At 47.5% G+C, this 25906-nt stretch overlaps 2 protein-coding genes across 2 annotated transcripts in view; one reads left to right on the forward strand and one right to left on the reverse strand.

Annotated features, from left to right (window-relative positions):
• Positions 1-228: 228 nt before the first annotated feature.
• LOC103585878 overlaps positions 229-25906 on the reverse strand; it is a 26672-nt gene continuing 994 nt past the window's right edge. Inside the window, 7 exon segments of the mRNA XM_008566971.1 lie at positions 229-591; positions 1012-1156; positions 1158-1208; positions 12338-12486; positions 13380-13585; positions 18333-18470; positions 19071-19133. Of these exon segments, the coding sequence (XP_008565193.1) occupies positions 271-591; positions 1012-1156; positions 1158-1208; positions 12338-12486; positions 13380-13585; positions 18333-18414 (954 nt within the window). The 5' untranslated portion in view covers positions 18415-18470; positions 19071-19133 and the 3' untranslated portion in view covers positions 229-270.
• On the forward strand, positions 4666-11164 carry LAMTOR1 (late endosomal/lysosomal adaptor, MAPK and MTOR activator 1). Its single transcript, XM_008566969.1, has 5 exons — positions 4666-4870; positions 8957-9102; positions 9355-9432; positions 9794-9920; positions 10420-11164. Exons 1-5 carry the CDS (start codon positions 4829-4831, stop codon positions 10510-10512), a joined length of 486 nt encoding a protein of 161 aa, XP_008565191.1. The 5' UTR covers positions 4666-4828; the 3' UTR covers positions 10513-11164.

The following is a 25906-nucleotide window of genomic DNA, read 5'->3' on the forward strand; positions in this document are numbered from 1 at the left end:
TCAGTGACAAAGCTGGGTTGGGAGCTCAGGCCTCTTGCTGTAAGTCCATGGCTCTCTAGAAGGAGGGGAACCAGTGGGACCAAGCAGCCTGATAGAATTTGACACTTCAGGCCAGCATGAAGGCCGGAGTAAGGGAGAAGTGGAAAGAGAGCCTCCCCAGCCCTGAGAACAGCATGTGTCAGGCCCCAAACAGGAAGAGGAGGGGATGTTCTGAGGTCCTTGCTTGGGTGGGGGTAGGGGGGCATCAGTTAGTACTCCTGGGCCTGGACCTCAGCCAGGTCCGGCATAGATGAGCTGGGCTATACTGTCCTTGATGGCAGGGAAGTCTGGGAGGCCAGTGTGGTGGAGGCGGCAGCGGTAGCGGCCACAGCTCTTGGCGTACTGCAGGAAGCGGGGTGCACCGGGGAAGAGAACATGGTCAGCCAGCACAGTGGCACCGGGAGGCAGCAGAGCATGGGCCTCCAGCAGCTGTAGATCCCGCAGATAACATCGGGGCCGGTGTGCCAGGAGTACCAGGTCTGCCTGACTCAGCTGGTGCTGGGTTCGTAGGCTTGGGATCACTTCCTCTGAGTTGCCCATGATGAGCTCCACCTGTGGGGGTGAGGGTGCGAGGGATTGTTCTCCCAATCCAGACCCCACCAGGAATTGGCTTACTTCATGCCAGGCCCTGGCCTAGGTCCCCATGAGTGTTCTCACATTTCTTCTGGCCTCAGAATGCAAGAAGTCAAGATCAATATTATGATTTCCATTTTGTCCATGAAAAAGCTAAGATTCAGAAGATATGTGTTTTGCCCAAGGTCACACAACTAACAAGAGACAGATTTGGACCCAGATTTGCTAGGCTCCAGAGATTTTCCTCTTAGCTGCTTTTTCAGTGATCCAGCTCACACACCATCCAGGATCACAGTCCCCTGAGTGTGGCTGCTTCCTTATCCTTAGATGGGAGTACCTACACGGCAAGGCCTGGGGTGATAGAGAAGATATCAGGGTTGGGAAGATGGGAAGGCTGACCGTGCGCTCGTCGAAGCCAGCAAGGCGGATGAGTTTTTCAGCCACTGCTGCTGTGTGTGGGTCCCGTTCCACAGTGAGAATGCGACTCCCAGGGGGCAGGACACGGGCGATAAGCAATGTGGAGTATCCGCAGTAGGTGCCCAGCTCCAGCACACAAGCAGGGGCCTTCTCCTCCACCAGCCGCATCAGGATCTGACCTATGGGGAGAGATGACTGTTGCAAAAGACATGGGAGATGGATGCCAGGCCCCTGATAGAAAGAGATCTCAAATGCCCACTTGCCTCACTGCAGCCCCCAACCAGCTGGGGTCTCATCTCTCTCTTGGACCATAACCCCAGCTGCCCCACTGGTTCCCTGCCTCCTCCAGTCTAGTCTTCACATCAGCCACTAGGAATCTTTCTAACAAATCTGACCCTACTGCTCCCTGGCTCCTTTAATTCTAAAGGCCTTTGGGATTGACTTTGGGATCCTCAGGACCTTCTTGGACCTGTTCCTATCCAGTCTTTCCAACTTCAGCTCTCAACTCTTCCTACCTTTAGCCTGTATCACAGCCATCCTAAATAACTGCCCAGAGTCAACCATCTGTTTCATTCCTTCAGTCCACATTTGTATATGTGGCTGGCTTTGCCCTTTGGTCCCTACCTGGGTCCTGGAGTGGAGGGAAGCAGGGAGGGAAACCCACACCCACCATTTGCCTGTCATTTGTACAGCCTTTACCAGTAGCAATTACTATTCTTATACTTTACAAACGACAGCTCAGAAGGGCTAAGTCTTTTGTCCAGAGTCACACAGCAGACCTGGAATTTGAATCCAGGTTGGTATGATTCCAAGCCAATGTAGTTTCAAGGACTCCATACTGTCCATGTTCAGCATCCAGCCCCAAACTACCTCTTGCCAGTCCGACCCCTGGTCCCATGTTCACGCTGCTCCCCCTCATCTCTGAAGTCACCCCTTCTTCAGAACCTCTTTCACCAGTTTTTCTCTGAGATATCCTCCCCCCACTCTATCCCCTGATCTGCTTGGTCTCCTCTGACCCATTACTGTGTAGCAAAAGAGCATAGCTTTGTGGTCAGAAACCCCTTCACTGTCATTGTGCTCTGCCTCAGTAAAAGGCAATCAAAATACTCCATATGTTAGGGTGAAGTGTCCTTTTCCCCACTCCAGGACTCTCCCTCTGTTCATCCGTGGAGGTGGGAGGAGTCCTTGTTCTATATTCTCAAGTCTGATCTCCTCTCTCCTGTGTTCCCCATTTCCCCTGTTCTCTCTCAGAATTCCTTTCACAAGCATATACATACACTTAACACACAGTACCCCCTCTCCCTCAGCCCTCTTCTCCAGGGCCCCCTATAGGCATGGGTGCTCTCTACTCTTATCAAAATACTCCATATGTTAGGGTGAAGTGTCCTTTTCCCCACTCCAGGACTCTCCCTCTGCTCATCCGTGGAGGTGGGAGGAGTCTTATTCTATATTCTCAAGTCTGATCTCCTCTCTCCTGTGTTCCCCATTTCCCCTGTTCTCTCTCAGAATTCCTTTCACAAGCATATACATACACATAACACACAGTACCCCCTCTCCCTCAGCCCTCTTCTCCAGGGCCCCCTATAGGCATGGGTGCTCTCTACTCTCCCATGTCCTGGACCATCCACCCCCTTCTCCAGACCTGACCTCCTTGCAAGGCCCCGGTGGTTGTGGTGGTGACTAGAAATGAAAGTAAGAGAGTGTTTGAATGGGTATGAATTAGGTGAGTGATGCGGGGGCTTGAACTGGTATGCTTGGGAACCCACACTCAAGGGCCCTGCTTACCTAGGCTGAAGGCTCCTGCTTAGGGAAGACCAGAGCACAGGACAGGAGGGGGAGACCTTGGGGAGGATATCCCTGAGGCAAGAAGCTGGACTTGCTTTCAATTATTGATGCTGAGGCTGCTGCTGTCACCTGAGACCTGCAGTTCAAGTTACCAGTTCCAGACAAAAGCTGGAGCTGCCTCCTACCCATCAGAAGCCTTCAAAAAACTTGCAGAACCCCAGGGTCTTGATTTGAGGGATAATAAGAGCTACTAGGTCTGGTAACCTCTCCTTCAACCGCTTGGATCAGGACATGAGGCATGATGTGAACCAAGTTGATGGGGAGACTATAATTTACTCATTAATTCTAAATTCAAGTTTTCTCTGAGCAAGTGTCATGGCTTGGGTCATAAGAGGAGTCAGAACCTGTCCCTGTTGTCCAGGAAGTCCAAGTTTGGTAGAAGAGACTGACCCAGGAACAGAGAATACGATATGAGGGTACTTTTAAAACTTTGTCAAAAAAGGATTTAAAAGATAATACAAGGGGCCGGCCCGTGGCTCACTCGGTAGAGTGCGGTGCTGATAACACCAAGGCCCCGGGTTCGGATCCTATATAGGGATGGCCGGTTTGCTCACTGGCTGAGCGTGGTGCTGACAACACCAGGCCAAGGGTTGAGATCCCCTTACCGGTCATCTTTTAAAAAAAAAAAAAAAAAAAAAGATAATACAATCTTTCCGTGAACTTTTTGTAGACCTCTCATATAGTGTGATCACTAGATGGATGTTTCATGAGTACAGGGACTTTTAGCTGTTTTGTGAATTGCTGCATGTCCAGACAGAACAGTGTGTGGCATCTAGTATACACTCAAAGTATTTGTGGATTCGATAAATGAATGGACACCAAGGTCAAGGGTTTGGCTCCCTGCACCGGTCAGCTGCCTAAATAAATAAATAAATAAATAAATAGCTGCCTGAATGAATGAATCAGTCAATCAACACTGGAACAGGATTAAGCACAGGGAGCTGGAGATGCGCAGAGAATGAGGTCAGAGAAGACAAACAGGAGAATATTACTTGTATAGAGTCAAAGACAGCAGGCAGACCTGGTGGGGAGACAGTGTGCATGTAAGTCCAAGAGGTCAATCGGGAAACTGCAAGTATTTCCCTGGTGACGCAACCCCACACACACACACCCCCACCCACCGATCCCATAATATGCTGTGGGAGGCAGGTGTCAAGCACTGCACCATCTTGAATGACAGAGTTAGACCTGTGTTCAGGGCCCAATGGAAGACAAAGGAGGGTTTTAGGAAAAGAGAATTTATGGTCAGCTTTGTATGTTAGATTACTATAGCTGCTGTCAAAAGGCAGAATTGAAGAGAAATGCCTGTGGGCGAGGAGGTCAGCGAGGTGGCCTCTATCTCCTCTACCAGGATTGATCTTCACTCCGCTTCAGCTTGTGAAGGTATATGGTCCCTTCTGTAAGTCGCAGATCCCCAGCCCAGGCTGAGAACTCCACTGGGCGCTACACCCTCTACGTGTCCCCGACTGGGCGCTGATCTTCCGGGGCCTATGTGTGTGCACCCAGACTGTAAACTCTGGGAGCGTTGGGCCTGGATTTCCCTCGCATGGCGTTTAGAATAGTATATCATGACAGCATTTGGTATGAGTTCGCTCACTGAACCAGGAAGGTGGCAGCGACTAACATGAGGGTCACTACGACAGGCGGTAAAGAGAATTCAATCTTAGAGACTGGTCAGATGATGAAGTCATGTGATCCTTCTCCCTGTCCTCGCGTCACGTGTCTCTTCTCGCAGGGTGCGCCTTCCTATTGGCTGGTAATAATCACGCGGTAGAGGTGGGGCCGGAAGCCGGAGTTTCGGCAGCGGCTGCGAAGTAGCTCTGGGACTAGGGAGACAGGGAAAGGGGGCGGGCGGTTGCTTGCGGAAGGCAGCTACGGGTCACGTGACGGGAAGGGCTCCTGACGGACGCCGTCCCTCCTCGGCGCCGCCTGAGCGCCCGGCCCGACCCCGGCCATGGGGTGCTGCTACAGCAGCGAGAACGAGGACTCGGACCAGGTGCGGCCGCGGCAGGCGGGGCTGGGGACTATGAGCTCAGACCCTGGGGTATGGGCCCAGAAACTGCAGAGGAGGGTTCATTGAGTACGGAGGCCTGCATGGGACAGATTACAGAGGGGCCGCCGAGGTGGGCTCCTACCTGTTAAAGCCCCAGGTCTCTACACCATCCCCGCCTTAGGGTGTGCAGGCAGCTGTCTGTCTGGTTCGGCTCCACCCCTTTCTCTCCCCTTACCTTCAAACCTTTACAGCTTCGAGGGCCCTCGGCCTAGGTCGGTGGGAAGCACTCCCTTCCCGGCTTCCTGTGCCTTCTCTTGCTTGTATTAGCGGGCTTTGTGAATCCATTATAAAGGTGGGTAAGCTGAGGCTCTGAATTAGTCCCGAGATGAATCAGGAATTTGTGTATCCTCAGGTTCTGGGGTTGGAGAAGGAAGGTCACTTCTGGTCTGGGGTCATAGAAAGACTCTGGAAGTTGGTGTTATTTGAATTGGCCAATGAAGCATTTAATAGAAATGGAATGAGGGTATTGGGATGTGTGGAAAGTGTTTGAGAAGCAACAAATCTGGTTTAGCTTTGGCTGGATTTGGGGAAAAGAGAGAGCGGATGGGAGTTCACATTTTGTTCTGAGTTTGGCCTCAGGGCAGTCCCTGCCTGGGGCTGAGGATTTCTCTGGCTAGAGGGGTACCAATCCTGAGAATTTGGCTGTAGATCTGATCCTTTTGGAGAAAGGATTAGGTTGGGGAGACCTGTGCATTTTTAAGTTCTCCCTCTTTCCCTTGCTGCATTTTCATTTCTCACCACACTTTAATCCCTGCCCTGCCTGGCCTGGCCACCTTTGAGGAGGGGAAACCTTTCGAAGGTTGAAGTCTCAAGCTGCTGGCCACTCACTTTTTTTGATTGCCTCTAAGCCTGGCTTCTACATTTCACACATAGCAGCCACAGAATAGAAAGATTTCATCAAATAGCTCACAGGCTAGTGGAGTGGGAGATGGTCACAGAAATAGATTATATCACTGGAACTCGGAAGTACTGTAGTTCTTTCCCCAGTGAAGGTATTTTGGATTGAGTTCAGCCTCAGGAAAATGTCATTTGTATGTGAGGCATGGTTGGCTCCTGGTCCTCAACTGTCCAAACACCCAGTGAACACATTTCCATATTTCCTATGCTCAGTGTTAGGCATGCCTCATGCCCAATACCTCGCACTTCACCCCAGCCTGTTAGAGGAGACAATATCCCTGTTCACTGGGAGAGCTGTGGCCTAGTGGGAAATTGTCCGTTAAAGCAGAATATGGATTCTTACAGGGAATGGGTAAATAAGAGTTAATGCCTTATGAGAAAGGGTACCAGCTTCTAGCTGGAAGGGAGAGCTGGGCTTGCTGCTCTCCTGAATCTCCACCTTCCCCTTGAGGGGCTCTTATTTCTGTTACTAACCCCCAGAGAAGGTGCTTGATCAGTGCTGGGTGATTTGAGGCCTCGTGGCAAAGACCATAACCATTCGCCACCCCAGAGTCCCTTTGTCAGTTCTTGGGCAGTCCCCTTGCCCACTCTCATCTTTGCCTGTTTATTGTAATAATAAAAAGCAATGTACAGTATCACAGTTTTCAAGGGCTTTTATAGTTATCACTCAATTCTTGCCAAACATCTGTCATATAGACAGAGGTTACATCTATTTAAAGATGAGGAAAAAGTTTAGAAAGGCTAAGTGATGTAGCCAAGCTGAGATGTGCCATAGCCAAGGTGTTTTTTTGTTTGTTTTTAGCCAAGGTGTTTTTTTTTGTTGTTGTTGTTTTTAAAAGATGACCGGTAAGGGGATCTTAACCCTTGGCTTGGTGTTGTCAGCACCATGCTCTCCCAAGTGAGCGAACCAGCCATCCCTATATAGGGATCTGAACCCTTGGCCTTGGTGTCATCAGCACCACACTCTCCCAAGTGAGCCACGGGCCGGCCCTAGCCAAGGTGTTTTGATGCCAAGCCATGTGCTCTGTCTGTTGGCCCAAGCTGTCCCTTCCAGCCATACTCATAGACCTGTGCTGTGTCTGTGCTAGTGTAGACAGTGAAACCCTGACTCTCGGATTACACTGACTCAGAGACAAACCTTAGTGTGACAAACCTATCCCATGCTCCACTCACCCTTTGGGGGTGGGGTGATGTTATTTGTCCAGTCTGAAAGGGTTGCATGGCTTCTGGGAGTCTAGGTTTTGGAAAAACAACCTTGTTTTTGTTTCTGTTTCCCTTCTCTCCTCTGCTTCAAAATCTTGTTCTTGAAGAACTCCCGATAGGGGAGAAAGTGCCTGCCCTGTCCTGCAGGAAGATCTATCTGAAGTGTGGCTGGGGGAAAGACAGATATATAGAAAGCAAACTTGGGCCTCATTATGGAGCCAGCTTTCCTTAGGGATATTTGCTCTTTGGCAAGCATTTTGTCTTTCTAGCTCTTTGATACTGAGCCTGTGTTTTAGGGAATGGGGAGGGTTCTGGGAGTTTAGAGGTGATGGGACAGAAGCCCACAGTTCTGTCTCATGCTGTTGGGAAGTGGATCAAATTGCCTGAGGACACTTGGGCAACCTAGGCTTTAGAAGGAAGGGTAATGTGAAAAGGCTGGGCCTGCCTAGGGTGGGGCAGGCAGGGCAGAAGGAAGTGGCCCACTGTAAGGAGAGTTGTGGAATTGTGAGCAGAGGAGCTGGAGCCTGCAGCAGGATAGTCTGTGGAGCCTTCAGCAGGATAGTCTGTGGTAGGAACTAAGGTAGGTCTGGAGGGGAGCATTGAGGAGTCTGGTGGTCTTGCACCAAGGGATGGTGAGTCAGCATTAGGCAGGACACCCCCCACCCCCGAGTCCTTGGCTTTGTCCTGGGCACCCTTGCTCTTTATGGCTTAGATAGATATCAAGTAGGTTTGCTTATCTAATTTGCAGCTGACACAAAGCTAGCAGGGATTTGCAGCTGATGGGTTCAAGGCAGGGCTGAATCCAGAAAGATTACAGTAGATTAGAACAAGGGACTGAAACAAGACAAGGAGAAATAAAATTATACAGAATTAGGGAGACATGGTTTGTCGTGGGTCAGTTCTGAGGGTTGGGATTATCAGTGTAGGCTAGCAGTAACAGGACTGCTGAAAATCAAGGAGGCTGCTCAGGCCATATTAAAAGAGGTGTAGTGGCTTGGCAAAGTAGGGAAAGCTCCACTGTTCAGCTCAGGTCAGGATACACCAGGTGCACTCATTTTGGTTCTGGGAGACACATGCAGAAAGCGTACCAGAGGACAGGAGGGTGAACACCTGAGAGTAGAAAGAAAGGACCTGCCTTCAAGAAAGGAGCACATTTGGACTGTGTCAACCAGAGGCTGGGCTGAGATTCCTGCCTTGAGATAATTTGAAGGGCCATTGAGAGGTTGGGCTTGCTTTCATTTGGGGCCTAGGGCCTTGTCTGGATTCACTGGGGCCTCTCCATCTTGGGAGCAGACAGCCTTTCTGGAGAGGGCCGGGTCCTGGGGGATCAGGAGGGCCATTCCTTGGCTCCTGACTTGCACTGATTTCTCCTCTAGATCCTACTGTTTTGGTATTTCCTCTTCCAGCCCCCAGTATCCTTTTTCCGCTGGGTGCTGGACTGTTTTCTGAAGCTCCAGGGCTGTTGCTGAATACCTGCTTTGTGTCTCTGTCCAATCAGGGCCTCTAGGACTGCTTGGTTCCACTCTAGTTCATCCCAGGCCACCAACTTAGCTAAGCTCCCAACGGCAGGCAGGAACTGAGTCTTATCTGACATTTCATTGAGTTGGGCATTTTTGATATTCCTTTTAAAAATATTATCGGTGTTTAAAGGTCAGAGCTGGGTTGGGCCAGCCCGTGGCTCACTCGGGAGAGTGTGGTGCTGATAACACCAAGGCCCCGGGTTCACATCCCATATAGGGATGGCCGGTTCGCTCACTGGCTGAGCGTGGTGCTGACAGCACCAAGTCAAGGGTTAAGATCCCCTTACCGGTCATCTTTTTTAAAAAAAAAAGCTGATAAAGGTCAGAGCTGGGTTGAGGGGAGAGCGCCAGGAAAGGCAGGTTGGACTACGGGTTCTAGGGCTGACTTCTCCCCTGTGGTCTCTACTAGGACCGAGAGGAGCGGAAGCTGCTGCTGGACCCTAGCAGCCCCCCCACCAAAGCCCTCAATGGAGCTGAGCCCAATTACCACAGCCTGCCTTCCACTCGGACAGATGAGCAGGCCCTGCTCTCCTCCATCCTCGCCAAGACAGCCAGGTGAGAGTCACAGGACCAAGCCAGGGGCAGAGCTCCTTCATCCATTTTAAAGACTTGGATAAAGGGAACTGGGCCCAGGACGTGCAGAATGAGACAAGGTCATTGGGAAAGGTGCCTCTGAACCCCACCCTGCTCCAGTGGTCAGACAGGGAAATTAGTGTCAGATAGCCCTGGAGTTGGTGCCTGGCACCAAGTCCTGTTTGTCCCTCTCAGAAGCACCAGTCATGTCCTCTCTGTCTCCTCTCCCCAAAGCAACATCATTGATGTGTCTGCTGCAGACTCCCAGGGCATGGAGCAGCATGAATACATGGACCGGGCAAGGCAGTACAGGTGAGCACGTGGCAGCCTGGCTCCCTCAGGCTACCTGGGCTTCTCTCCCCATCTCCATTCCTGTTCCGGCTTTGGAGCCTGGGCCCCAGTCAAGCCTTTTCAGTTGGGTGCAGCCCAGGAGATGGATCACAAATCACTTGAGTGTCTCAGAAGATGTTGTTAGCTGTTTGCCTTATGACACTCTCGAGGGTGATAAGGCCAAGGGAGAAGGGTCTAGAGTGAGTTTGTGATGAGCCGAGACCCCCTCTTACCCTGCTTCTCTGGCCTGGGGGAGTTGTGCTTGCCTGGCTGGTCTGGGCTGGGCAGGGCAGGGCAGACCTTGGCCTAACTGCCCTCCCTCCAACCCCTCCCTCTTGGCCAGCACCCGCCTGGCTGTGCTGAGCAGCAGCCTGACCCATTGGAAGAAGCTGCCACCACTGCCGTCTCTCACCAGCCAGCCCCACCAAGTGCTGGCCAGCGAGCCCATCCCCTTCTCCGACTTGCAGCAGGTGAGCCACCCCTCACCCGCCCCCACCCTCCCTTCCTACACTGCGTAGAGTGTGGCAGAAGGGTTCACCTGTCCTGCCTCAAAGGAGGTGGGGAAATGGAATTAAGGAGCCTGGTAGCCTGTGGGCCCCGGCTCCCTCCTACCTCACTCTATTTTTATATCCTCCCTATCTCTTCCTTCCAACCTTTATTCTTTCTCTGCCCTTTATTCTTTTCCATCCCTGTCTTTCTCTTTGGCTTCCTATCCCCCATCATTCCCTCCTCTCTCCTTCATCGCCATCCAATCCCACATTCCCTCTTTCCTGATCTTCTGTGCTCAAGATTGACTCACGGGCAGAGAAGAAAGAGTTTAGGGAACAATTTCCTCTCCACTCCAAGCCCTCACAGCCATGTTGCATGACTCTAACCTACTTTCATTTACCTTTTAAGGCATACAGGGGCAACACACTGAAATCGAGCTGTGAGCTGAGGGGCAAGAAGTATGGGCCTGCCCCGTCTCAGGTCTCCAGGATAGCTGCTTATGCCTACAGTGCACTTTCTCAGATCCGTGTGGACGCAAAAGAGGAGCTGGTTGTACAGTTTGGGATCCCATGAAGAGAGGGGTCCTTGGACAGCTCTTCTCCTCTCTTCACCCATCTCCACCCTGCCTTCCTGGCCCCCAGCCTCACTGTGGCTTATACAGTACCCTAACCTGCTACTAATCACAGAGAAGAATGTGGAGAAGGAGAAGAGTGAGGCTGGGAGCCTGAGCAAATGAGGATGGAGCAAGGGAGGGTAGAACTGTTCGGGACTGGCCTTTGAAGCCCTGGCCAGGGGTGGGGTGGGGGCCAAAAGGACAGGGCCCAGTATGTCTTCACAGTCATTGGGAAGGTGGAGATACCACTATGGGGGGTGATCACCAGGGGACCCAGAGGGATCCCCTTCCCACCCTTTCTCTTGGCCTCAGATTCACTCCTGTCCCCCTCTCCCTGACTCACATGCACCTCACTAGGGTTTGTGACTGGGGTCTGGACGAGCTTGAATTTGAATGAATTGAGTTTGTATTTCTAGCACCCTGGGTTTTTACAAATCTGGTCTTTTTTTTTTGTTTTGGTTTGTCACCCTTGATAAAGGAAGAATATTCATTTGTGTGCTGGTTCCAGCCCCTCTGTCCTGCCCACCACCCTACTACTTGCTTCCACCTACCCTGAACAATGAGATGGGGGAAGAGGGGCATCTTCTAGGGGCATTAAAGAGAAATCCAGGAGATGAGGGTTCAGTGTTCCCAATTCTTATCTGAGGCTTGGCCTGGGCTAACCTCAGATTGGGTAAGACTGTCTTTTCCTTCTCCAGTGATAACAACACTGTCAGAGCTGAGCAGACTTGAATCTGCAGCAGAGGTGACTGTTGGGGGCCCTGCCTCAGGCTAAATGGAATTACCAACAGCCCCGGCAGTGGGGGAAGACAAGCAGGGGATGGTGAGGGGCAGAGCAGGCTCTGCTGGGAACACCTGGTATGGAGTCAGCAAGCAAATATTTTTAAGCAGAAGATTCTTATCAAATGAAATCTTAAGCAGAATCCCAAAATATAAAACATAAGAGTGCAACTACTCTGAACTGACTGAAGTGGGGAGGTTCAGAGATCATAGCCTATCTTTTTGGCCTGTCATGGAAGCCTCTGAGGCATCTCCACAGACCCTGGTAGGTACTCTGTGAAGAGTTTGTAAACTACTGATGTACCCTAACCCCAGGAAGAGCACAGAGGGACTCAGAGAGGCTAAATAAGTTTCTCAAGGCCATGCGGTAAGCCCAGATCTCCCAGTCCCATCCCAGCAGTCCTTTCCCTCCACAGCTTCCCTTTCTCAGTGAAGTAAGACTAGAGCTATGGACATTTGCTTCAGTTGAAGGGCATCTCTACAAAGTACAAGTGACTTCTAATCTGCTGAATGGCTCAAATCATTTATTGGGAACCCTGCTGACCATCCTCAGGCCTTTAGGACATCTGCGGTCCTGGGAACCTCAGAGTGCATTCTGCTTGATCCGGGCCTTCTTCGGCTTGATGTTCCTGCGTTTCCAGACTTCAGCTGTGGTGCGGTCTGCTTTGGTGACCCCGCTGAAGTCAAACGTGGTGATACGGGGCAGGGTGCACAGCACATATTGCCTGTGGGGAAGACTTGGGCTGGGGGCCAGCCCCCCCATGAGAATCCCCTTCTCCTGCCACCAGTTGCTATTTCCCCTGAGTGCAAGGCATGGAGGGACTTGAGTATAATTTGGGGGAGACTAGGTTTATCATGACTGATAGCAAGAAATGCTTTAAAGGTCTGCTACTCGTTTCCCAGGTCCAAGCATGGCAGAAGAATGGTCTTAAATTTCTTGTCTCCCCTCCCCCTTTCCCTCAGAGGAGCCCAGCTGGACTCCAGCTCTAGAGTCAGGGCACTTACCTATACCCCTTCTCTTCCTCTATGGGGTTCCCATGAAGTGTCAGGCTCCGGAGCCGAGGGAGAACAGCCAGCTTATTCACCTCCCCTAGGCGCTGGATGCTGTTGCCATGAAGATAGAGGACACTCAGATTGAAGAAAGTTGTTAGGACCTGTTGAGGAAGGAAATCGAAAGCCAGGCTGGACAGGACCCTGGATCTGTGCTCAAGATTGACTCACGGGCAGAGAAGAAAGAGTTTAGGGAACAATTTCCTCTCCACTCCAAGCCCTCACAGCCATGTTGCATGACTCTAACCTACTTTCATTTACCTTTTAAGGCATACAGGGGCAACACACTGAAATCGAGCTGTGAGCTGAGGGGCAAGAAGTATGGGCCTGGGTACCAGCAATGTCACTGACTTGCTAGGTGACTGGACTCTCCTGCCTCTACCTGAGCCTTAGTTTTAAAGACCCTCCCAGCTTTGGTGATCATGATTCTACCATAGTGGGGGACAGGAATACAGAGTATCATGCTAGACACATAATAAAAGCTTTAAAAATATTAGTTAAATTGGGATCACTACACCAGGGGAACAGTTTCCAAGTCATGCTCCAGCTCCTTTCCTCTCTAACAGGGATCCTGGACAAGAAGGGACCAAACTTTATTTCTTAAAACTCGAATCTGAGTTCATAGAAAGTAAGTGCTGTACTTTTACCACCTCTGCCATAGCAGAACTCAGCACAAGTCACAGTGGATGCCCAATAATGACAGCTACAATTCTACTTCCACCTCCAATATGCCAGTTGGTTTTCATATATTTTCATTTAGTCCTCCCAAAACCTTTATAATGCTGGCATATTATCCTCATTTTTCAGACAGAAAGGGTGAAGTTTTGAGAGGTTAGGTAGCTTGCCCAAAGTCACAACTGAGAGGCAAATTTTGGCTCTGTGACTGTGTGACTCCACAGCCATGTGCTTTGGACTGCACCATACTGCCTCACTGCTTCCTTGATAACATGTGGGAGTGGAGAGGCTGGGGGCTGGACTCCTGGGGCCAGGAACTCACAGGGTCAATGGAAGTCAGGTCATTGAAGGACAGGTCAATCCAGGCCAGGTTCTCTGGGTGTGCCAGCAGCTGTGAAACCACCTGGTTGAAGTCTCTCAGTTCATTGAGGACATTGTTGTTCAGCCACAAAGACTGGGTCAGTGACTTCCCTGATTTTGAGTGCTTCAGTGGTCGTAGCCCTGTCCTTGGCTCCTCATTCACTAGATCTGTGGGCACAAAGTGAGGCTTGGGTATATCATTGCTTCTCTGGCTGTAGGGGGTGGGAAGGGAAAGAGCTCGAAAGATTAACAGCCCCACCTATAGCTGGGGGAGCTGGCAGGACCATAGCCCTGTGCTTGAGTCTAGAGTAACCTCACTTCTCAGGCTCTAGCAATCAGAGTAAGTTTGGACCAAGGGGCAAAGACTTCCCATCCCAAATTCTTGGCTTTCCAGGTCACATGTTCTTCTCATCTATTGTATCACTGAGTCCTCTGTATACCACCCTGGGTGGGGGTGGGGCAAAAGGACTCCTATTTTATAGATGAGGAAGCTAAGAACCAGAGTTGTTGGGCTTGAAGCAAGAAGATGATAGCACAAAGTCCAGAATTATTCACTGGTAGAGTCTACAGAATTCACTTCAGTGGGACACACTCTGATGTCCTCCCTCCTCTTAATGTTGAGCACCTCCAATGTGCCAGGTACTGGATATACAATGGTGAACAAAAGGAGAGAGACCCTATGCCAGGCTGTGTATAGTAATAGGGCAGGAATTAAGCAGATATTTGTGCCTTGGAGGAGCTTGTGTGGGCAAGATGGAAACTGGCAATATAGTGTGTTAAATGCCATATAAATATAATATTTGTGGCAGTACAGAAGGGGGACTCCTAGTCTGGAAGTTCAGAGAAGTTTCCCAGGGAAAGTGATGACTGAGCTCGATCTCTGGATTAGATCTTAACCAGGCAAAGAAGGGTAGAAAGGATAGCGACTGCATGAGCAGGAATAGAGGTGTAGAACAGCATGGGTGTGTATATGTGCTTGTACACACGAGCATGTGCAGCACAAGGGGGATGAGGAAGAAGGAGACAGTAGCCCAGTCATAAAAGTCTTCAGTGTCAGGATCTTTAGCTTTATCCTGTAGGTGACGGGAGGACCCTGGAGTGTTTAAAGCAAAGGAGATGATTCACATTTTTCCTTTCATAATGGTCACTCTGAAGCTTCAGTGTTGAATATAGATTTTAGGGAGTGGGTAGGACCAAAAAACCAATTTGGTGATTCCTATCGTCCAAGCGAGAGATGAGAGGGATGTACAATCACCATGACTTGGTTTATTGGGTATAAAGGTAGAAGAATATTCAAGGGTGGTGCCCAGTTTTTTGTTTGGTTGACTGGGCAGATGCCAGTTCTATTAACTGATAAAGAGTTACAAAAGGAGAAACAGGGTTGGGAAGGTAATGAGTTCAGACTCGGCCTTGGTGTGTTTGAGGTTCCTATTGTACAAAAAGGTAGAGAAGCCAAGTGGGCAGTTGGATATGAAGGTCTGAAGCTGAAGGTATGAAGCAGACTTGAGAATCATTAGCATAGAAGGTATACAAATTCGGGAAATTGATGAGATTGCTGAGGGAGGGTGAGGGTAGAGAGGAGGTTCAAGGAAGAACACAATCCATTAAAGAAGTTAATGAATAATCAGGGAAGGACAGGAAGAACCAGGAAAGAACGGTTTTAAAGATGCTCAGGGAGCTGATAATTTATAGGAGTAAGTTCCCAGGAGATAAAGACTGAAAAGTAATTTTGGCAACTGAAGTCCCTGGCAACCTTGGTAAGGGCTGTTTTCAATGGAATGGCAAGGGTCGGAGGCAGAAATGAATTCCAGAGTGAATGGGAGATAAGAAAATATAAGCAGGTAGCATAAACAACACCCTCAGAAAGTTTGGTTGAGGAGGAGAGAGAAGAGGCAATAGGGACATGTTGGAACCCATCTGTGTGGAACACCCCCCATACCTGCTTCTTTACTTAAAGGATGTCCAGAAAGAGGATGGGCCTTGCCCATGCTCACAGTCAATGTCAGAACCAGAACCAGATACCTGGTCTGGTGACTATATTTTTCCCATTGTCTCTAAGCCTCTGGTAGCTGCCTCTGGGGAAGGAAGTATTCAGTATTTGCGGAACCTAGCCAGCTTGTCCTCTGTCTCCCTTCAGCTCTTACTGGACAAGCTTTTTCCTTCCACCCCCACCTAACATTAACTTCCTCTGCTCCTCAGCTGCAAAGTCAGGCAGCATCCACCAGATGGCTCTCTGCCTTTGTGCTGGAGTGAGCAGGACCCACAAGTGGGGCCTGAGGTTGCAGGAAGTGGCAGAAGGGTACTGGAGCAGAGTACTCCAGCTCATGAATAAGCTTCTAATCCTGTCTCCCTCCCCACACCTCTTGAAATGAAATGACAGATGAATAAAAATTAATGTCAAAATAACCCACATGAACTTGTTCCCAGTCTGATAAAGCTGCGGTTTGGGAATGTCACCAAGTATAGGCTGATCCCAAGCTCAAAAGGAGCCACTAGTGAGATGGAGTTGCCTAAAACTTGAGACTGCCTGCATCTGCTGTAATCAAGGGTGGAGTGGGGTGTCCAGGCTGCAGCAGGCTACTACTCCCCCCAGATTGCACGAAGGTGCTACATGCCTGAGAATCTATTAAAGCTGCCTTAGTAGGCCAACGCACGTCTGGAAAATGGACCATGAATATCAATGCTCAGAAAACGGGGGGGTGTTTAGCTCCAGAAAGACCTAAGTAAACCCTGTCTTCCCATCTCTGAAGGGCTGCAATGTAACTTTTTTCATGTGTCTCCAGAAGGCAGGAGTCAGTTTGACATGAAGAATTTCCTTGAATCATCCTTCAGCCCCATAATGGAAGGGGTTGGTGGGTGTGTATAGTGGGGGACTCCCTTAATACTAAATTTGTGAGCAAAAGTAAGAGGACTATTGGGTTGGAGATGGTACAGATTAGATGCCTTCTAAAGTCACTGCCATATAGGTAATGATACTCAACTGTTACCCCACAGATATGTACAATCAACTATGTCACAATGAAAAAATAATAAATGATAAAGTCACTGCCATTTCAGATCTTGTGATCCATCTATTGATTAATTCAGTAAATAGTGTGCCAAGTACCCCCAAACTCTACCCTGTCCTCTAATCCCAGCTATAAATGTTTCAGAAGCTCTGGGGAACTTGAAGGGACTCTGGCCTTTTGGGGCTTTGATGTGTCTCCCTGCACTGCCCCCCATACACATTTAGCAAGGAGCACAATGCCTGGCATATGAGAGGTTATTTCAAAATGTTGTTCTAATTCTTTTAAAATATTATCTTTCAATTCTATTTTTCCACAAACTTTTTGAAGTACCCTCGTATGTATACACGTACACTAACAAACATTTACACACATTTACATATATATGTATATAAGTGCTTAATAGAATGAAGGACAAGACATCTATACAGCTTTTTTGTGCTGTAGAGCTACCCTTGGCATTAGTAGCTTGTCTCTTCTCATTCTGAGGACTCCAGAGAGGACAGAACTATTTAGGACAGAACTACATCTCCTCCCTCAAAGTTGGGAATTCCCATGATAGGTAGGAGCCATACTTCCCTCCTGTCTGTCACGTCAGCTATCTCGTATACAGATTATTATTGCAGCTAAAACCCTTGTGAAACATGGACTACGTCAACCAGAAGTAATGCAGTGCGTGTACTCCTGAGAGAACAAACAAGTTACTACTGTGGGTGATGCTAACCCAAGTAAGTGCCCTAAACCCAAGCCGAGGCTAGTTCCATTCACCAGCTTCCTGAACCAACTGCCTGAGAGAGAAGACCTGTAGGGTAAATGCTGGACATAGACATAAATTTCCCCTTCCCCCTGGGAAATTATCCCAGGGTAGTTACCCAAGGAAAGGCATGTCCTGTTAAGACAAACATCCCCTTGGGCTGGCCCGGTGTGCTCCTGCCGAGGGTTCGGATCCCACATACAGACCGGCCGCTCACTGGCTGAGCGAGGTGCGGGCGCAACACCGAGGGTTGCGATCCCGTTGCCAGTTCCGGTAGGGGCGTGACACTGAGGGTTGCGATCCGTTGCCGGTCACGAAAAAAAGACAAACATCCCCTTTAAGACAAATGAAAGACTGGAGGATCCAGGGACCCTACATAAATTAGCACACAGGTGTTAAAGCACTCTGGCACCAGGAGAGTAGCAAGTAGATAAACTTAACTACTCAGCCAGATTTTGCCATTTACAAAGACATTGAGTGGTAAAATGGGGATGAGTGTGAGCAGTGTTGGAACCTGCAAGTGTGGGTGATGATGGAATAAACTTGAATATGGTTGGAATGAAGGTAAGAAATTTGTCAGTAGGGCTGGTCAGTTAGCTCAGCTGGTTAGAGTGTGATGTTGATAACACCAAGGTCTAGGGTTCGATCCCAGCTGTCAAAAAAAAATATTTTTTTGTCAATAAATATTTAAACTGGAAACATACCAGTTTGTTGATAATAAGACCCCTCATTACCAGTTTTACCAGTGATCAGAACAGGTTTGTGTCCCCAAACAGAGGAGATGGGGTTCTGCCTACTTGCTGGAACTCTGCAGCAGCCTGTGTTTTCTTTTCACTAGTTTCCTCCTCTCTTCAGGTAAAAACAGGAAAATAAAAACTATTGGCTGATAGATTGGCTTTCTAATTTTCTGCTACCTGACTTTCCTGCTGTAGCCTGCTTTCTTTTGAAGATGACCAACTACCCTGAGAGCCCCCCGGTTCCTTTCAGATTTGCTGCTTAAACTCCCGCCCCCCCGCCCCCCCCAAGACAACAACAACAAATCTGCAAGCATGTGGGAATAATCTCTTTAGGCTAAGTAGAAGACTATTTTCTCCCTAGGGACCACACTAGGCCTGCTGCCAAGGTGAGTGGAGTGCTGTGTGCTCTGTGGGCTGACCTTGGATGACATGGATGCTTCTGAAGGAATAGTCAAGAGGGGGTTCCTGCACCGAAGTGTTCATATAGTCCCGTTTGCTCATAGTTCAGGCCATCATTCATCAGGTGCAAGCATGTGCCCTGGGAGTCCAGGTTCAGCCTAGGAGGACAGAAAAGGATGGATGGTGCATTGGCCCTTAGGTTTCCCCATAGCCCTCCAACCTCTGCTTTCTACCCTCCACTACTCTAAACCTGTCTAGATGCATTTCCATTTTAGGATATTAGTCACTATTTCTTGCATTTGTAGGGTACTTTCTACTTCTCAGAACACCTTCACATCTCTTAGAACTCGTTTGGTAGTTTTAACACCCATTTCTATTTTCCAGATAAAGAAACTGAGACCCAAGGGGTAAAAGGACTTGCCCAGAGTTAAACCAATGAGTCAGCTGTCTCCTGAATCCTACTCTGAGACTCTTTCTGCTACTCCATAGTAGTTACCATGGAGACTGTCTTGATGACTACCCTCTGGTGACATCAACTGAACTATTTTATTGCTTAACAAACCCAAGGGCCTGCACTGGATCTGGTGGGTGTCTCACAGCCCTCAGTGTCTGACCCCACTCAGGATTTTCTACATTCTCTGCTCAGCTTGTCTCCATTACCTTTCCATCCAAAGACCCTACTTTCAGCCACATCCTGCATGTAGTAACACATATATAAACACACATACATACAAAACCAGAGTCTACCTCTCACTCACCTATCACTGATGCCTGAAACTCCACCATTAGGGATTCATTCCTTTGGGTTCAGGGATTGTTCCCTGTTAAAATGGAAATACCCACTGAGAGGGGTGAACACAATGTTGTTATCAGTCATTTGCAATGTGGTATGAATTGTTTTATCAGATCCTTTCCAATTTAACTAAAGTAAAACTGAACAGGTTTTTCTGGGGACTGGGGCGAGCCATGAGAATACTACTCACCTGGGATGAAGAAATCTGAAAACATACTTTACCAAGGGGTTTTGTATGTGAGTTATACAAACAAAAGACAGACTGACAAGGACAAGGACATGTCCCAGTCAGTCTCCCCTTTCTCACTCCATCCACTGCTATCACCTCCTTTGCAATATTACTTCACCTGCTTTTCAAAAGGATTTGAGGTTTACAATAACACTCATAAAACAGGACAATTTGTAGAAAAGTGCTGTCCAGGGCTGGCCCTGTGGCGCACTCGGGAGAGTGCGGTGCTTGGGTGCGCAGCAGCGCTCCCGCCGTGGGTTCGGATCCTATATAGAGATGGCCGGTGGGTTGCGATCCCCTGACGGTGCTTAGGTGCGCAGCAGCGCTCCCGCCGTGGGTTCGGAGCCTATATAGAGATGGCCGGTGGGTTGCGATCCCCTGACGGTGCTTAGGTGCGCAGCAGCGCTCCCGCCGTGGGTTCGGATCCTATATAGAGATGGCCGGTGGGTTGCGATCCCCTGACCGGTCACAAAAAAGACAAAAAAAAAAAAAAAAAAAAGTGCTGTCCAACAGAAATATGCAAGTCACGAATGCAAGCCACATATAAATTTTTTCACACATCATTTAAAATTTTCCAGTAGCCATAATAATAAAAGTAAAATGAAACAGTGAAGTTAATTTTAATAATATATTTTATTTAACCCAATATATCCAAAATATCATTCAACATGTAATTGATCAATATTAAAAATTATTGGGCCAGCCCGGTGGCGCACTCGGTAGAGTGCATGGCTTGGGAGCGCGGCAGCACTCCCGCCAAGGGTTTGGATCCCATATAGAGACCGGTCCGCTCACTGGTTGAGCGCGGTGCAGGCGCGACACCGAGGGTTGCGATCCCGTTGCCGGTTGTGGTACGGGTGCAACACTGAGGGTTGCGATCCCGTTACCGGTCACGAAAAAAGACAAAAAGGAAAAAAAAATTATTGAGATATTTTACACTTATAGTACATCCCAGGTGGGATTAGCTATCTGTCAAATGCTCATTTGTCAAATGCTCATTTGACTAGTGGCTAACATACTGGACAGTGCAGATGTAGAAAATCAAAATGGAAGAGAAAAATCAGAAACTAGATTAAAGTAGAAAGAGAGAGATGTATCAGAGGCTTTAGGAATCTAGGCCTATATTTAGCTTTGAAATTCCTGGCAGTCAAAGCAAAAGGAAACCTTGGGATATGTAGTTCTCATCACTGGATTCAAAGAAGAAATTAGTTTGTATGTAGAGACAATGAAATTGGCAAATATTCTTAAAATGGAATTACGGTTAAAAGCAAGGACCTATATTCGGATTCCCACACTAACCAGCTGCCAGAAAAAACAAACAGGCAAACAAAAACACCAAGGACCTGATACCTTGTAATTCAGTTTAAGCTTAATTACTACAGTTCAAGTAAATTTCTTTTTTAGTGATTTAACATATGCCAGGATAGAGTAAAAGGTTTAGAGGAATGGAAAGTCTTGCTTTCAAAAAGTAGCAATCTCAAGGTTGGCCAATTAGGTCAACTGGTTAGAGCTCAATGTTGGTAACACCGAGGTCTAAGGGTTTGGGTCCCCTTACAGGCCAGCTGGCAAAAAAAAAAAAAAAAAAAAAAAAAGTAGCAAGCTCAACTGAGCTTTGGGGAAGTGTCAGCTTGAGTCAGTCACAGCTGAAAGTGCTGGACTGGCCCCATGGGCACAGGTTATTGATTAGGGAGACTTGAATCTTTTAGATATCTGACCTACAGGCAGACAACAAATAATACATTATTCTTTTGTAGAAATAGAGGAATCTAGCTAGGCAGAAACCCATCCCACTTCAGCACCTACAACAGATTTGATGTCTGAGCAAGAGTGGATACTTTTCTTAAAGTAAGTCATGGATTGGGACTCCAGAGTCCTGCATCACTGAATGTGGAATTTAGCTTAAAATACTTAAGGGCAGATTTTTACCATTAGTCTCTTTGACCATCAGAGGATCTCATTGCGGTTCCTAAGAACTGATTTTGTGTAGCTTCGTTCCTGATGCATTTTCTGAATGAGTAAGTATTAAAAATGGAGCCCCAAGAAGCTGGATAAATTTGCTGTTTGGAAAGGTTTATTAGCCTTCTCTCTTTAAACAGTAGTCTAGGCTGTGAGCTAGTATCGTTTCTTACTCATCATCTAACACAGAACCTGGTTTACAACAGGCACTCAGGAAATGTCTGTGAGATGAATGAATTAGAAACTGCCAAATTCAAGGATTTCTGTTTTGGGAAAGTTGGTGCTAAGCTCTTCTTTCTAACAATTGGCTCTGTTTCAGTCCACACTTCATTCACAGTAAGATATTAAATTCAGTTTTGCAAACATTTGTTGAGTGCCTGCTGTCCTGTGCCTAACTAGAAGGAATAAAGCCATGATACAAATAATAGAACCCTGTCATGAGCAGAAAAAAGACCTGCTGGGTTTCTACTGATCATGGCAAACTGGCCTGTGCCTAGTTCCAATTAACAGCTGTCTACTCGTGTTTCAACACTCAGCTCCAATGTACCCTCTTCTATAAAGCCTTTCTTTTCCAGATAAAATTGATCAATGTGTCCTGTGTTAGATTAATTGCCTTGATGATCCCTATTCATGGTCTCCCCTATATCCTTCCTTTTTGCCCTTTAACTTTGTAGTTTCATCCCACTCTGATGCTGGGCTCAGCCATGTGACTTGTTTTAGCCATGCTGATAAACATGAAGCAAACAGAAGCTTTAAAAGGGGGCTTGCCCTCTAGCTCCTTGCCAGTGCCATGAGAACATGGCTGGCCTGCTGGAGGGATATAAGAGATGTTCAGGTGAGAGACATGTTAAAGAGAGCCAGTGATTCCAACTGTGATCATCCTAGACTAGCCTATAGCCAGCCTACTCCCAGTCAAGATCAGGAGAGTCACCCAATCCAGGGATGACTGCAGACACATGAGTGAGCCCAGCTAAGACCAGAACAACCAGCCAGCTGACTCAGAGACCTAGAAGTAATAATATAGGCTTACTGTTTTAAGCCACTGTGTTTTTAGATGGTTTGTTACACACCATAGCTAACTGATGCAAAACAAAATTTTATTATAGCCTGTTTTCTCATCTGTGAAATGAGCTTTGAGAGCTATTTTATGTCCTGAAACAGGTGCTCAATAAATGGAAGCAGTTGTCTACTCTGTACTCATTTCTTTACAACCTACTTTCTATTCCCTCCCTGTAAACCTGAGGAGATGGACAAGAAGTCCAGCTTCTCTCTCTGTTCCCACCATTACCCTGCATTAAGCCTGGCAAAGAATGGCTATTCACTAAAGGCTTGGTGGGTAAATGAAAAAATAAAAGAAGAAATGAAGGAATAACTGGTGTCTTCAAGATGTTACACAGAAGGCCTGACTGCTGGGGGAGAACTGACAAAGCCTTGATGCTACCTTGCTTACTCCTATGGCTGTGTTTTTGGAATCAGTCTTTCCCAGCTGCTATTCCGGTTCATGACCAGGAGATAGATCCCAGCACCTTTATCTGTCCAGACTGACTGACTTGATGAATGACAGGGTTAGGGGCATACCTGCCTTCTTTTAGAATTGGAATTTTTCTTTTTCTGATTGAAAATATCTTTAACTTTTTTTTAATTGTAAAAGTTAATGTGATAGCTGAATAAAGTCAAACAACATGCAGAAGTACATCAAGTAGAAACTGAAAGTCTGAATCTCCATTAACAGTTTGGGAATATAACCTCCTAGAATGCATATGTAATATGTATATTTTTAAATAAACACTGTCTATTCCTTCGTAAACCTATTTCTTTTCTTTTCAAGTTGTAGACTCTCTTTTTAATAGCTGCAGAGAATTCCATAGTATGTATCGTACTTTTTCTTTACTTAATTTAACTTTATTTAAAAAAACCTAAATTGATGGAAATTTGTCTTCAGTTTTTGGAAATTACTAACAATTGGAATTTGATTTGTTGCTAGCCCATTCCTGCCCTCTCTCAGGCAAGCAGCAACATGACGACACAGGAAGCTTTGAGGAATAATAAGATGAGCCATTCCTGCCCTCTCTCAGGCAAGCAGCAACATGACGACACAGGAAGCTTTGAGGAATAATCAGATGAGATGTGACAGGATATTGAACAGTCTGACCTAGAGAGGGTTTCCGTTTATGGGCTACAGGTAAAAGAAAAATCAAAGAATACTACAAAAAAATCTGCCACATAATTTAATATATCCTAGGAGGAGGTCATATTCCCTACTCACATCTCTTATCTGCACTTCCAATTCTGCAGTCCAGCCAAATGGAACTACTTGCAGTTAAGTTCCCTGCACCTGCCTCTGGGCCTCTGATTGGAAGAGTTTTCTCTTTCCAGCTCCCTCTGCTTAGAACACAGTTTCTTCCTTCCTCCTTTTGCCTTGCTTATTCTTACTTTAGGACTTGGCTTGGGTATCAACATTTCTGAGAAGCGTATCCTTTTCCCTAAATCTGGATGTGGAACTTCTCTTCTGGGCTCCTGTAACACCCTATACTTATTGCCCTGGTAGCATTTATAACACTGTAATTACCTGCTTACTGTCTGTAATGTCCGTAAACTCCACCAGGGCAGGAACCATGTTTTTTTCATAGTGGTATTTCATAGTGGTGGCAAATAGTAGGTGCTTAACAAATACATAAAAAATTGTAACTGAATAATACTATAAAGGAGAGGGACATGAGGTTGCTATAATTGAGAGATCTGATCTGTTCTGAGCAGTCAGAAGACATTCCTGAAGAAGTGATTGAGAAAAAATCTAAAGGATAAGTGCAAATTAATTAAGCAGGGGAAAAAGATGAGCATTCCAGGCAGAAGTAACAGCTATATGCAAAGCCTCTATGGTGGGAGTGTACTTGGAAATTTTTTTTTTTTTTTTTGCAGTTGGCAGTTACCAAGAACCTTAACGTTTGAGTGACCTTATAACACTGCACTTTAACCAACTGAGCTACCTGGCTAACCCAAAAAACTTTGAAGACCTTAAAGAAGGTCATATAACTGGAAGAGAGAGAAAGAGGGGTGTGTATGGTTAGAATGGAGGCTGGAGAGGTAGGCTGGATCCACCCAAGATGTTGTTTTATGCTAACAGCAATAGGAAGCCACAGAGTAGGTATTTAAATAGAGGGGGGGGTGGGGAGAGTGAACAATATCAGATTTCCATTTTGAAGGATTATCCTTGCTGCAGTATGCAAAATGGCTGGAAGAGAAGGCAGGAAGGATGTGATAGTAGCTAGGATTAGATAAAACATATTTAGGAAGCAAAGCTGGCAAGACTTCATGATAGATGGGAAATGGAAAAGGTATTAAGGATAACTCTTGAGTTTTTGGTTTGTGTATATTGTTGATGAAGGTGGGAGCACTGGAAGAAATCTAGGCTTGGAGGAGAGGGTTGGGATGCACAGAGATTATGAGTTCAGTTTCAGAAATGTTGAGTTTGGGTTGCCTTTGAGATATCCTCAATGAGATACTGAGGAGGCATTGGATATACAAAACTGGAGCTTAGAAATGAGGGCTGAGCTAGAGGCATAGAGATGGTAAATGAAGTTGTGGGTGTGAATGAGAGCACCCAAGAAGAGAATATAGTGAGGTGGGAAGCGTGCATAGGACCAAGCCTGGAAGAACTTTATGATGGTAAGTCGACCAATCAGGACAGCTAGACACCAGTCAGTAGCCAGCTAATCATGGCAGCTTCAGACACTGACACTGTGGTAGCCAGATTGTTTCCTGTTTAGTTAAATATGTTCAATTCCCATTGTCTTCAGTCTCTCTAGTTACCTTCTCCATTAAAACTTTCAGGGAAGGGGCCGGCCCGGTGCACGGCGGCGCTCCCGCCCGAGGGTTCGGATCCCACATACAGACCGGTTCCCGCTCACTGGCTGAGCGAGGCGCTGGAGCAACTCCGAGGGTTGCGATCCCGTTGCCGGTCCCCGGTCCGGTACGGGGGCAACACTGAGGGTTGCGATCCGTTGCCGGACACGGAAAAAGACAAAAGACAAAAAAAAAAAAAAAAACTTTCAGGGAAGGATTTGTAACTCATTCAGGCCGAGGTGTAAATAACCCAAAGTAGGCCATACAGGTTCATTTTCTCTGGGGCAGTTTAACCTATTCCTTGGAAAAAGGTCTTAAGCTACAGTGGAAGTAGGCTCAAGCTAAAGAGACTTGGTTGGAAGTTGGAGAATTTCTAGTTCTAGCTTTGCCATTGATTTGGTGTGTGGCCTTGGGCAAGTCACTTCTCTCTGGGTTTCAGTTTTCCAATCTGTGAAATGGGGATAAATATGCTTGAATCACGGAGCTGTTATGAATATCAAAAGAGACTGTGAAAGCACTAAGTTACTAAATGTTATTGATCTGCCATGAGGACTGTAAAAGAAATGAAGCTCTACCTATAGACCTTCAAGAAGCAGACCATGGGCCGGCCCGGTGGCGCACTCGGTAGAGTGCAGCGCTTGGGAGTGTGGCGGCGCTCCCGCCGAGGGTTCGGATCCCATATAGAGACCGGTCCGCTCACTGGTTGAGCATGGTGCGGGCGCGACACCGAGGGTTGCGATCCCGTTACCGGTCACGAAAAAAGACAAAAAGAA

Source organism: Galeopterus variegatus, unplaced genomic scaffold (assembly GCF_000696425.1).
Source record: "Galeopterus variegatus unplaced genomic scaffold, G_variegatus-3.0.2 Scaffold283, whole genome shotgun sequence".
Taxonomy (NCBI): Eukaryota; Metazoa; Chordata; class Mammalia; order Dermoptera; family Cynocephalidae; genus Galeopterus; species Galeopterus variegatus.